Source organism: Pezoporus flaviventris, unplaced genomic scaffold, assembly GCF_033815535.1.
Source record: "Pezoporus flaviventris isolate CSIRO_AGI_PZ_B2104156 unplaced genomic scaffold, CSIRO_AGI_Pfla_v1 ptg000025l, whole genome shotgun sequence".
NCBI classification, from domain to species: Eukaryota; Metazoa; Chordata; class Aves; order Psittaciformes; family Psittacidae; genus Pezoporus; species Pezoporus flaviventris.
In genome coordinates this window covers 6151434-6165642 of record NW_026892573.1, presented here as the reverse complement: position 1 = coordinate 6165642, position 14209 = coordinate 6151434, and the positions used below count along the sequence as shown (strand labels likewise).

General features: G+C 42.7%; 1 protein-coding gene across 1 annotated transcript; it reads right to left on the bottom strand.

The window, feature by feature from the left end:
• Window positions 1-546: 546 nt before the first annotated feature.
• Window positions 547-4817, bottom strand: CBY2 (chibby family member 2). The gene is made up of 2 exons (XM_061458175.1): window positions 4279-4817; window positions 547-1829 (listed from the first exon to the last, which is right to left on the bottom strand). Exon 2 carries the CDS (start codon window positions 1712-1714, stop codon window positions 629-631), a length of 1086 nt encoding a protein of 361 aa, XP_061314159.1. The 5' UTR covers window positions 1715-1829; window positions 4279-4817; the 3' UTR covers window positions 547-628.
• Between the last annotated feature and the right edge of the window lie 9392 nt (window positions 4818-14209).

The window sequence follows — 14209 nt, the reverse complement described above, 5'->3', positions numbered from 1 at the left end:
AAGGGAAAGATATAATTTAAGTGGGAATGTGGGACTGGGAAAAGGAGACAGCTAGAATGTATATGTACACATATATGTGTATATATAGCACATATAATGTGGTTTTCTGTGTCCCATTGTCTTTCATGGGCCTGTCTCACGTGAGAGACTGCATTTTCCATGGTCCACTGCTTGCCTTATATGAAATAGGGAAGGCTGGTGTGTGTCAGAAGACACAGTTCAGCCACTGAACTTGGCCGGCCATAAGAAAGAAGGAGACCATCAACATCCAAATTCAGTTCACAGCTGGGACGCTCATTTTCAGGAAGGGCACATCCCTCTAAAAAATAAGGCGAACATAAAGTACCTTGATTAGAGTGCAAAAAGCATTAATTGTCTTTTTAAAATCTAGACCTTATTATCAGAAACATAAAAAAAAAATGCTGAAAATTGTTTTCCTGACACTAGGCAAATTCATGGCAGTCACCCCCACTGTAGAATCAGAAGGTGAAATACTTTTAAGTAATGTAAGAAAGTTTCAGAATGATACAATGTACCCCAGGTGTCTTCAGTCTTTAATGGGATTTTATTAGGCTCCCTGGAGCAAAAAGAGAAGCTTTATGGGAAATGGAACTAGGAGATCTTAGCTTCACATCTCTCCAAACTGATACTCAGGTGCCAGGTTCAGTCCTGCTTCTTCATACATTGGGCAAGTGATGGCAATGAGGTCCTTTTCCAACATTTCCATCTGAGCCCTAATATCTGACACAGTGTTTTTCACAGCATTCAGCTGCAGCTTCAGTTTATTGTAATCTTCTTGGAAGGCTCTGTCCACATCATAGAGGATGTGACAGCCCTGTTTCTCCCTAATGATATGATGGTTCACTTTCAGGAAAATGTCGAGGAGCTTGTGTAAGTCCTGAAGGGCCCGGAGGATTTCATACTCGCTGTGCATGCTTGGGGCAGACTTGGTCTTATCCTGGGTTGCAGTGGGGTTTTTCTTTTTAGCTTTGTGCTCTTGTTCAGGGGCTTGACCTTCTTCCCCAGATGTGATTGTGCCAGTGTTCTTCTGAAGATCTGAGCTGGTATCTTTGCTATCTTCATCGACTGTGATGGTGTTAGTGTCCTTCTGAGGCTCTGAGCTGCCATCTTTGTTCTCTTCATGAACTATGATGGTGCCAGTGTCCTTCTGAAGATCTGAGCTGGCATCCTTGCTCTCTGTGATGGCTTTTTGGTCCTTCCAGGTGATGTGGACTCTTCTGTCATCCTGCTGGAAATCCTCTAAGACTTTTTTCTTTTCCTGGAATGCCTGGAGCGTTTTGTTGCTTGGGCTGAGCTGAAAGCTTGTATTCCTCTCTTGGAAGAATGGGAATGGCTTATTTTCCTTCTGGAGGCTTTGCTGAATGGCATCACTGCAAATAACCTGGCCAGCTTTGTTCTGCGACTGCTGACATTGTAGAGCCTTGTTTTCTTCCCAGAGCATCCTGTTTTCTATCCGGAGGACTTGGTTTTCCTCCCAGAGTGCTCTGTTCTCCTCCCAGAGGCTCCACTCATGCTGTGCCTTCTTGCTAAAGACTTTCTGGGAATCAAAGGATGGCTGGCAGCAGATCGCATTCGCCCATTTACCATCAACAAAGACAAACATATCATCCCTCACTTTCATCCATGGGGCAATACATTCCACTTCAGGCTCTGCATGCTGCATGCTTTGGTTCATCAGATCAAAAGCAGACATGGCCTATTCTTTATGAAATTGAGGAGGACTGTGTGAAAAGACTTCTTCCAGGACTTCCAGGACTCCTCTGGCAAGGAGTAGGTGACACAGCTTGGTTGGAGAAATGTGATCAGGACTGAAAGAAAAAGGAATACAAATGCACAGCGTTAGTGACAAAATTCAAGTTCAAAATTAAAGTACACCAACAAGTAAGTCAGTTCCCACAGTCGGCTCCGTCACCTCTTTGACTCTGAAAGGAATACATTAGAAACTTACTTTATAAAAGGTGAGAAAATTGGCATTGGTAGATAAAGCAGCTCTATGGCAGCACCACAAGCTTTGGGATAAAACCCGGGACTCTTATCCCTCTACCTCATTTTTACAGAAATGTGAAGGAGTAAAATGTGAGAATATCGTGCACCTCAGAATAGCCTGTTCCTAAATGATCGGTAGGCACATGAATGAAAATCCGGTATGAAGCTGAAACCAAGTTTTCAAAGCAAAATATTTTTAAAGGATCACAGGGTAAAACTGGCCTCGAGAACAGCTTTTTCTTATTGACGCTCAGTAGTAGCCCGTGTTAGCAGCATACCATGAAAATACAGGGGCAGTTGTGCTTTTTTGATCTTAAAATCCACAGAACTGTAAACAGGAAGAGCACTGAGTGTCACAAGATGCACAAATAATTAAAACTCCAAACCACAGCCTGGGACACTGGGCCCAGGGAGAGCTCTGTTGCTCTTTGCATGTTTTTCTGACAACAAAACCATGGTCACCATGGTCCAAAAACTGTCACAACCCACAGATAATTCCCCATTTTTCTTTCTCATCTATCATCTCATCTATCCCATCTCTCTTTATATTCTTTGATAGCTCCATTACTTTTCTTGCTTTCTAGCCTTGCAGTAATGATTGCTCATCTTTCCTACTGCTTCTTTTTCACCTCATCGGAAAAAACATCTCTTTAAAATCCATTCTGTGGGGCCATACCTCCAATGTTTTCTATTTTAGTCACAAAAAACTCAGACTTAGCTGCACAACCCTCTTCCCTCCTTCCCTCTACATGAAATATTATGGCTTATGTCACCTTCTGAACATGAGTAAACCTGAGCAAATGAAGTATTTCAGGGGTTTCTTACATGAACAAAAACAAGCAACCAAAAAAGAAAAACAGAAAAAAAAATGAGCAGAAGAAAATCTTATTTTCTTCAGTATTTATCAAAACTAAATGGGTGTGGCTTTCATGGTGAAGTCATTTGAATTGAGGTTGAACTATTTTTTATAACCAAATTTTTGGAATTCTTTGGGTTTCTGTGCAGTGTTTCTATGTACAGGGTTTCTAAGTACAAATGTGCCTTTTCCTAGTTAAAAAAAAAAGTTGGCTGTCAAATTTCACCTTGGTCTACTTCTCTCTGAGGTCCCCCCAGCTGCCCTCCTCTCCCTTGGGAAACCCCATTCTCCTTTTCCATCTGCAAGGAGTTTTACCTTCATGCATTTTGCCCCTGTATCCCCGCCCCATTCATTAGGCACAGAGTGACCACCATGCACAAACTCCTTACACCCTCCAGCTCTGCCATTGCGTTGTGTACCCTCCCCATCTTATTTTTGCCCTCTCCTTTCCAAAACCTGCTGCTTGTCCCTTTCTCTGCCATCTCCAACATGCAGCACTGCACCTCTGGGCTCCTCCAAGTTACTTCTGAGAGCCAGTATCCGTAGCTCCTTCATTCACCCCCTTCCCAGGCTTGTCCAAAAGCTCAGAAAATTACTGTTTACATTTAAAATCCAAAATCCCTTAATGCAGGGAAAAGCAATTTCAATACAGGTCTGCTTGCAGTAACACTTGATTTTTTTTCAATAGGATCTCTGTCTGACTTTCAGGGTTGTCTTCCACATCACCAGCTGGTTTATCTCACATCAGACTTGTGGTTTTGTTCCTCTGCTAAAAGGGATTTCCTCCAAAACTCCCAGTTCAGGAGGTTTATGTCTGCACTTACACCATGTTCAGAGCCATATATCACTCCTTTTCTTGCACCCACTCCCCTGCAGCCTTTCCAGCGTATCCCGTTCCCTTGCAGTGTCAAGTCCCGTCATTTCTACCAACAGCCCCAAGATGGGGAGGTAAATCAGCTCAGGGATCACAGACCTACCTCTATGTATCCAAAGAAGGAGGAGAAAACATCCAGCATGATAAGCCCAGACCCACCTGCCACTGCATATCATGGGCAAGAAGCTAGAGTTGCTAAAGTCACATTTAGAGTGTTTAGATGGCATGTTTTCAAGATAAACAGAGATGTATAACATATACAGCATTGAAGGACATTATGTTGGGGACAATTAAACTTGACAGAGGCTCTGTCAGCTCTTTTGCACTGCAGGGGAGTCATCAATCCTGGCTTTGGAGAGATGCTTCAAGTTCTCCCACCTCCCACATCATTTACCCCTCATCTCAGAAGGAAACGGCCCTGGGAGATGCTGGACAGCTGGGGTGGGTGGTGAGGACAGCTGGCTGGGGGGGGAAACCACATGAGACCATGCCTGGCTGGGTAATTCAGCAGCACTAAAGTAAGCAGCTGGTGTGCGCTCACCTGCTCAGCTGGGGCGGTGGTCTTCCTGCTGCCAGCACCACTGCCAAGCAGTCCGGTCTGAGGTCCTGCTTCTGCTGGGGTGTCTGGGTGCAGCTGGGGTGTGCAGCTGCGGATAGAAGGGACCCACTGTGATGCAAGTGCTCTAGAACCAGCCCCCTGACACCTCTCCCCGGGGCTGGGAGCTCCTGAACACCCTCCTTGCACTTTTGTTTTCCCTCCCTGCTGGCCTCCCAGGGTTGCCTTTGATTTTTCTCAGCGTTGCCCATTTTGTTTTTTTTTCATGGAAATGACTTTTCTATTAGCTCAGCTCTCATGCCCTTTCCTGATCCCAGACTTCCCCATCTGCCTTTGTTGCTCATAACTGAGAGCAGTTTGGGTGGATCCTTTCTCTATCACACCCTCTTGAAACAAACTTTGTTTTCATTGCGAATCTTCAAATTATGTTTGTTGCTGGACTGATTCTGATACATTCAAAAATCACTTCCTTGTATGAGCTGTGAGACTTGAAGTTATTTTCTAAGGACAGCATGAATTTGAAGTTTTTCTTTGACTACAAGTACAAGAGCAGTAGATCACTGAACCCTATTAAGAAGAAAATAGAATATACAGGACATTCATGCATTACAAGTTTAGATATTATTTGTAGCAACTATTCTCACTTCCACGTCTTTACATTACTAATGATCTCATTCTCTTTCTTATTTGGTACATCTTTCAGATGTGATTTTTTTCCCTCATCAGGGCTCTTGAATAATAAATGCAGCAGTTAATTTTGTATCCAGTGAAAATTACCAACTTGGCATCAGCCCCAAGGTGACTGCTATTGCTTTAGGAAGTTGGAAGTGCAGTTCAGCTTTGGTGTTAAAGATGATAAACTCTTGTATAAAATTCTTCTCTGTAATTTCTCCCTTGCTTATATTTAGTCTTAGACAAAAAATAAAAACATCGCTGGTTACTGTGGCAACTCCTCAGGGAGCATTCTCCTTTATTCAAGCTCCAGGATCCTGCACAGGAAAACAGGAAAATGTCCTCAAAGGAGAAAGGAAAAGATTTTATCATGGGGTACTTGTGCTTGGTTTGCCATCAAAAGGGAATTTAAGGATGCAGCCAGTTTTCAGGAGAGGTGACTGGAATGGCTGATCTGAACTTCTGAGGCTATGGACCACTGCAACAGACCTTTGATGAACAACTTCAGGTCCAAGAGTTAGCTGGAAAGTGAGTTAATGGAGGCAAGTGCAACATAAGACTGATCAACAGACAAAGCCTGCTTAATAGGAGCTGCTGAGAAATAAGTTAACAGTGTACTTTTGCCTATTCTTATACAGTTATTTTCCTTAAAGCTGAACAGAGTTATTCTGGCAAGTCATTTATTTGCTGAAAATTAGGACTTCAAATACCAGTATGTTTGGATCAGGTTTAGTGAACATGATCAGATGTGTGTACGTGCACAGCAGAAGTGCAAATGCTGCAACAGTTCACTGCAGAATTTTTATAGCGGCAACACTGATTTCTGAGCTGGACTCTCAAAAGGACCAAGATGTCATTCACAGGATTACAAAGGCAGAAATAATGCTGAGTGTGTTCCCCTCCCTGCCAAGTGACAAGTAACCCCTGCTGTGTAAGAAGGGTTTGAACTAACTTCCCAGCTGAGTGCTTTGTCCACAGATTCACGCTACTGTTTCACTATACAAAGAAATAAATATTAATCGGAACCAAAGTCATATTCCCCATTCTACCTGCACACCTTACACCAGGCTGTTCAGCTGACCTTGCTGTCCTTTCTCCTAGAGACCATCTGTTTCTGGAACAGATCCAGTGGCAGAGAGTGGATGATCCAACACACACTCTAATATTCTCCAGTTTGGAAACTTCTCTCCCTGCTGAGCTGCAAGAGGTCACCATCCAGTGACAGGTTAGAAGGGCAAAGTGCAGGGAGAGAGCAAAGTCTGAACTGCTGCCATGAAGATCTTCCGAGAAGGACCCTGGAGACCCTATCCCAGCCTCCTTCCCATTGGGAATGATGGCATGTACAAACAGTAAAGTTCAGCCCTTTCCTTCATTTACTTTTGGGTTTAGAAGGCCTGTTAAAGTGCCTGCAATCAAAATAATCTGGCTTTTTTATTATTATTTTTATTTATTTATTTTGTAAAAGCATGTTTCTTTGAATTTGGATCATCTTCTTTTTCTGAGTGTCTTATAGTCCCAAATCTTTATTGGATAACACCAAAGGCATCCACTGCCACTTTCTACCACCCCAAACACATTGGTGCTTCTGAAATGCCAGTTTCTGTTCTTGTCAGAACAGGCTGCTCTCACTGCACACTCATCCACTGCTCTCCAGGGCATTAAGCCTGGATGCAAATCCTACTGAGCCACTGAAAAGATTCTTGCGTATTTGAGTGATCTTGAATATTCTTTTGATATATCTCCTGATCTCAGTGACTGCCTGGGAAGTAAAAACAATGTTTTCTTAGGTTTTAAGGCAATGAAGTGTCTGGAAGGAGAGGTGGTGATACCTCAGCATCATATTCTGCCTAGGAACAGATGATCGCACTTGTTCAGCAGTGTGGAAATCAGTAATGAAAACCTCCAGAGCAGGTTCTTTTCAGACAGTTAAATGGCTTGAGGGACACACTGATGTCACCATCTATGTGGACTAATTGTGCTTCCAGGGACACCATCACAGAGCTGCTGCCAGTGTGCCTCAGTGTAACCCTCACACATGCAATGCTGTGCAAAGCACCAAACTGCATACTCATGCCTACACCAGTCAGGATGCTTTGGTCAGCTGACAGCTGAAATGGAAGATGGACATACTTACTTTCATACCTTGCCTCTGGTCCTAATTTCACTTTAGACGTGGAGTAAATCATCTGTCCACATTTCCTTGTGTTCCCAGTGAGGTTGGGATATTGACTTTGTGACACAAGCTGTTAAGAGAGATTTATTCTTACTTACACTTACTTAAGTGCTTTGAACATGAACAGCATTACAGTAAAGAAGTCTTATGTTTCACTCTTATTTATCCCTATGTTAGTAATGCACACATTGTTTACAAGCTGAAGCAAACCATTTGACTTTTACATGTAAGTGACATCTTTCAGAGGTGTCAGGCTTTGTGTTGTCCCACCTCAGATCTCATTCCTACCTTGCTTTCATTCTACTTCAGCTATGAATATTTTGAAAAATGTATTGAAATCATGCGCAGGCTCTTGGTCAACTCTAAGCCATTGCCTGTCAATGTCCTTTGAGTTGTGCTTCTGTGATACCACTTGTGAGCCTTGCCACAAAATACAGCCCAATTACTGTGTCAGTCTCCTACTTCTGTCTAATTGAACTTTACAGAGCACAGTGTTACTGAAACTGCCCATTAGTTGTTTATTGTTGAGAAAATACTAGAAGTAGTGATGATAGGTGCACTTGTTTTTTTTTGTGAGGGCAGAGGCATGCTCACCAAGGGTGGTGGAGTGGCAGAGCTGACATTGCACCCAAAGGAGCTCTTTGGTCTCACCTTACACCAGGACAATTCAGAGGGATGCCATGTGTGACCATGGGGTATCCAGTGTGGCCTCCAGGGGCCACCCCAAGAGGCAGACCTGCCATCAGGCTGTGTCAAATCCATTGGACCTCGTCTCTGATACCTACAAACCCCAAACAGCAATTGGGATTGGTGTTCAGGCAACAGACTTGAGCCCTTGGTGGCTTGTCAGTCAGGTGATGCTTTGTCCTTCATTACTGCACTGATCAGGTCTTGCTGACTGCAGGACAGCTTAAACACTGTCTTGTAGGTATCACATGTAGACATCTCAAAGCAGTTGTCTACGGTTTGGAGGTAAATCCTCTCTGGCCCACACTACTGTTGGACATGATGTGCCACCTCCTGAAGACACAGATGTGTCTTTCCGCACTGACCACACAGGAATCTGCAGTAGATAACCTCCTTAATGAAGTGGCTAAAAGAGAGCCTCACACCCTAGCAGAGCGCTCCAGCTCAGCTTGGTTCACATGTGCACCCTGCAAGGGAAGGTGATGCTGCCAAGCCAACAACTACTGCATGGTCTGGGACACCTAAATGGGGTCAGCTGGACAGAGCTGAAAGAGTCATGCTGAAAACAGAAGCCCTCTTCTCAGGGCTTACAAAAAGCCATGTGCAAAATCCCTGTCTGTCACAGACATCAAGCAAGAGACTGCAAAAGGTGTGGGGAGAGGGAAACATTAAGGAACATCCCATTTGATGTGCAAGGGCAGGGGCTGAGTCTCAATAGGCAGGAGCTGAGTCTCGATGAACAGAGCAGACCACAAGAGCACAGACTGGAGCTGCAATGTCCTGTGAATAGATGCGAGGTTTGGGAGTGGAGGGTGTTTCAGGTCATTTTAAATACAGCGATCCTTCCACTTGACAAGTCTCTCTGGGCGAGAGGAAGAGTCGGCTTCTCCATTCCTGATTGACAGGGAGAAAATTGAGGGTTCAGGCTTATTAAACAACCTCTAACAGTGATTTATGGGGTCCTGTACATTTCAATCTAACAAAAAAAATTAAAATCATCTAATTAGCAAAGTGTGTAATCCTGTATATTAATTGTCTATTAGCCACTTCTTAATTATAATGGAATGCTTATCAAATAGCATGTGATGGCCACGTAGCACCAATTTAAGTCATTATCAGGCTAGCTTCTACTTTAATAAGGATCTGTTTAAATGAAATCTAACCATTTCATTTTATTTTAAAAGCTATAAAGAAGAGGACGCTAAGATCTTAAAAAATTAGTATCCCATTAGGGTTTGCTAGATACTATCCTATGAACAGTGCTACATGAAAGCAACGTAAAAAATTCATTCAGATGTTAACCCAGATGATTGAATGGCAGAACAAGATGGAAACTTACCAGGGAAGAAAGACGTGTCTCATTTAGAAATACTGGCAAGCTCAGGTAATTCCTGTCTCTTGATTGTTTGACTTTAGAGCCTTAATGTTCAATTGACATGTGTTTATGCATGCGTATTTTCAGATGTTTTTAAAGAAATTAATTGAGAAGATTTGATTATATACAACCACATTGACCTCTACACATCACCAACAGGACTAGTACCATCTCTGCAATTTGAATAAAACAGAGTGCATTTGCAATAGCAATAACAAGTCATTATTTTATACACAAAAGCATGCTATAGGGAGACACGTATGATGTAAGGAAATAGATGTACTGTCAATGGTTTTCACAAGCATGTGCTGACTACCAAGGAACCTGGAGACCCCAAAACAGTAGGTTTGGATCTGGTGGATGGACAGGGTTTCCTAGTAGCTCTTCACCATAGCTTCTCCACCAGGTACTCTGAACATCAACTCTGTCTTCCCCAGCCACTGCTGCTCCTAGTTTCTTTCTCCTATTCCTATAACTCACGAAGCAGCATTCATAGAATCATAGAATGATGGGGAGGGATAGATAGAATGGGTTGGAAGGGATCTTAATAATCATCCAGTTCCACCCCCCTGTCATGGGCAGGGACACCTTCCACTAGACCAGGTTGCTCAAAGCCCTGTCCAACCTGGCCTTGAACACTGCCAGGGATGGGGCATCCAGAATTTTTCTGGGCAACCTCTTCCAGTGAATCGCTGTGCAAACAGTGCTGCATACAACACTCTCAGTCCTTACAGTGCAAGATGTTGTTATCGTTAGATCCATGAGGGCAACACAATTTTAACACCTGCTCATCTCAGGGTTTAAATCACTGCCAGAGTACTTTTTTAATAGTGTGCCAGAAGAAGAGGGGTTTCAGTGATAAAAGAAGAGAGTAGACAGTTAGATCCTCGGTACTGCTGTTAAGCACACCTAGGAACAGTTAACCGGGCAATTTTAGAAACGTTATGCAGCCACTTTTACCCATTTCCCTCAACCTTTAATCTGCAAAGTCTGTCCTGGTGTGAATGGCAATTACAAAAGTTACCTGGTCTTATAAAACTACTTGTAAACTTCTGTGCAAATCTGGGGTCACTGTCTGTCCAAGAGCGCTGTACTGGCACACAGCAAATAATTGGAACCAGAACATACATCCACCCAGAGAAATGTGGTGAGAAAGAAATATGTTAAACTGTCTTCATATGTGTCCGGAGGATATCATTAACATTAATGTAGTCATAAAGCAGCACCTGCTGGCTCAACACAGCAAATCTTTGCCTACTACCAATTAATTCTTCAAAAAATAGTAAAGAACAATTTTAGCCCTTCTTGCCCCAAGCACAATAATTTGTTTCCTGCTAAGCATTATTAATTATAATGTCCCTGCTCTTTTGCTTCACTCAAATGAACAGCCCCATCAGTGGCATAAGCTCCATAGCAAGGTGTACTTCAGCAGAAGCAAGTATGGAGTTAGTGGGCTTTAAAAATATTACTCTACTTCTTACTGGTATTGTTGTTCTTCAGTTGGTGTAGGGCATTCACTCTTAACCATCCAGAACTAGAAAAACACAGATCTCAGTCAAAGCCAGATCTCAGCTAGGTGAAGAGATAAATTCCCTGAAGATATTCACCTTACTGTAATGCCAACAATTCAGTGAGCAGTCTGAGAAAACGATTTAGATGGGGTGAGGCATGTGGTGAGATGGGCAGAAACACTCCTCAGACACAGCTGTACGCTTGTCCTTCACTGCTAAATGTAAACTGCAGTCAGATTGCTACCACAACTGATGGGAAAGGTATTTGAGGTGATCCTTCTTCTGGGGCCAAGTGTAAGGTTCCAACCATGCAACTGCACATTAGTCATGTGCTACTAGTTTGTACATCTCCTTGATTCTCCTCCGGTGGTCTTTCTGTATCAGCTCTTCTCCAGTGCACTCAAGCAATGGCAAACCACGCCTTGTGCAAGGTTTCTGATATGGTAGCCCTGGGCTGCAGAACTCCATCACACATGAGTCCCTCAGGCTCACTTATGTATGTATACATAAGCTTTGGATATTTGATTTAAAGCATAAAGGACACCGTCTCTCCTGCAAGGTGCCTCCAACAACATAAGTCATGTTATGTGACAGAGCTGCCAGCCATCGCAGGCAGAAGCAGACATCACTCCCGGTCTGAGCAGTGCTGGTTGTGCAAGAAGCAAAGATAAGCTTCTTCTGCTTGGGGTGAAGACAGCTCATCTCCTTCTGACTGTAAGCAGGGATGAGGTGGCAGAAATACGTTATTCCCATTAAAATATTTTGTATGGTGTTTAACCTGAGCACTGTGGTAGAAACCACAAGCCACCTGGACTTTCAACACAAGATAAGCATACAGTATGTGGCAGTCAGCCCGTTAACTGAAACACTGGTTTGCATAATACAGACACTGAGGTTACACATTGTGCTGATGTTACTCTTCCTATCTTACCAAGTCACTTTCTGCACAGAGAGAGCGTTAGGAATATGATTTACTGTTTATACGTGTCAGAGCTTTGCAGGTTATCACGGACCAAGTACCATGGTGCTCTCTGCTGAATGGACGAACTCCAAGGACACTGGTTCCTGTACTTATAATAGAAAGACATAACAGTCAATAGCTCCTATCTAAAGCCAAGTAGTTATTAGTCCGTAGCTTGCAGAAAGCTGTACTACTGCTTCTTTAGGCTTGTGCCTGCCTGCATGTTTATTCAGAACTACACAGAAAAGAACAGTTTCCCTGGCTGCAGAACCTCTGCAAAGCCTTTTTTTTTGAGACAGCATAGTCTTTCCTGAGCCATGAAATGCTTTGTAGTATTTGCCACTGCGATTGTCATGTCTTCAATATCTAACAAGGTACCTGGAGACTGTCCTCCTATTTCTAGCAAAGATTTCTACCTGACACTAATAAGAAGACAGCATCCTGACACCACCTTTCAGAGGCAGAAAGGGGCACTCTGGTGACCTGGAAAGACTCATCTGAAATGACTGATCCAAAGCCTGTTACAAACTTACAGACAAGGTGCATGCCATCAGCCCATATCTCCCTCACCTTGCACACCAATGCTGATTAATTTCTGCAAATCTAAGCTCAAGAACTGATGAATGACAAAAAAATACATCTCTGTGGCTTGCAGGGAATTTTTTTTGCAGTGCATCTTTATCTATTTTGCCTGATTGATCAAAGAAGCTGTTATCTGCTGTATTCCACAGAGTTATTGACTAGGTTCAGCCTCGCTAACCCAATAGTCAATAACCCAAGGCTTCAAAATCATAAAAGTTGCTAAAAACAGAAACAGTTTAAAAACTAAAAAAAAAAAAAAAGAAAAAAAGAAGAGGGGTTCTTTGTATTTGACATCTGGATTCTGAACCTTCATAGAAGTCAAATTTCCTTCTCACCCTTGGGAGACAGAAAAATTTACTTTCTTTCCGATGGCAGCAGATACTATCTTTACAAATAATGAGATATCTGACTAACTATTTATTTTGGTTTTGTCATAATCACTTTTGCTCTGTGATTTTCTCCCCAGAATGTGTTTTCTTCTTGTATAGGGAGCAAAAGATAGCACTATGAGCATCTACTTCATGCAACTCCGTCTCAGAAGAGAAAAGCAGATAGATGACTGGAGCTAGATTACCTCCATGTCCTCTGGGCAGTGTAATTAGTAGCAGCCCTTACAGTTCTGTTACCAGCCACTATTTCCATTTCTCCCTCTTTCCACCAGCTGCACCGCACTAAACACTGAGCCTTTAGAAACCATCTCCAGCCATTCTCCATTTACACCTACACATAACCCTCACATCTCTTTTCAGGAATCCCCAGGCAGTACTGTTTAAAGGCAAAAAATTCAAACGCGATAAGCACACTTGAGCAAATGAGACCAGTAATGGCTTGCCTCGTTGTTGAATCACATCATCTTTGATGCACAACTGCCACCAAAGCACAGATATACCTGGGTGATGGCTAGGGCTGAGCTGAAGATTTTCTGCGGGGCCTGCTAAGGAAACTGCTTCTGAGAGGTAGGTGAATGTTAGTATCAAGTGAAACTGTATCCTTCTGTGGGATATCTGTGATCGTAGGGAGGAAGAATACCTAACATTGGAAGGACAGATACTCACAGAAATCTGAAGCAGCGTTTCCTCCAAATTATGAATATAAAACACCAGTACCTGAGAAGTACCATCAAACAACTTTCTTTGCGCCAAACAACAGAATCACTGAAGAACTTCCTAAGTAAAAAAAAGGCAGATGTGGGTAACGAGAGTTTAACTAAAATCTGGTTGGACCACAAAGTTTATTAAAAAGAAATGTGTTTTAAATGCCTTGTCACTTGCATATACATATAAAATAAATTACAGAGATAGCGGCTCTTCATTATACTGGTATCTTTTTGCAGTGTGTCTGAGAAACCACAGGTACAAGTTCACATACATATCACTGCGTAAAGTGCTTGTCGTAATCATTTTCATGGGGAAAAATAAGCATTTGCAGGATCATATATTTTATGTTGTAACTTCAGTTAATGCTCACATCAATCAGATTGTCAAAGCTGTTTACAGCCCCTGCCTGGATATTTCCAGCTTTTGACGTGTTATGTCAAGGAGAACCAGAATCCTTGAAACATAATTTTGTCACTCCCTCTCTACTTACAGCTTTCTTCGTATCTTTGATTTTCCTGGTAAACTCTATATCATTTGCAGCTGTTTCAGAATCCCAGAGCCACCAGCTCATTAGCAATGTCAAGAACACATTATTCCTCTTTTGAGAAACTGCCCTGGATTTCCCACAAAGCTTTCGAGGACTAGGATTTCCAATATTTAGGTGGGTTCAGCTGCCACATCCTTCTAACCTTTTGCTATGTCTGGCAAGTCATAATTTGCTGATTATAAGCTGTGTCTCTTCTGCAGTGCAGCTGAAGTTTAGAACTAGCTTAGGATATAATGGTCCCAAGAGAGGGTGTGAGAAGGAAAAAGGGTTGGAGGATCTGTATTTTTTCTTCTGAAAATTGGAAAGTCTGG

Excerpts from the sequence above, each read along its gene's own strand:
- CBY2 (XM_061458175.1), bottom strand. The coding sequence starts at position 1,714 with ATGTCTGCTTTTGATCTGATGAACCAAAGCATGCAGCATGCAGAGCCT.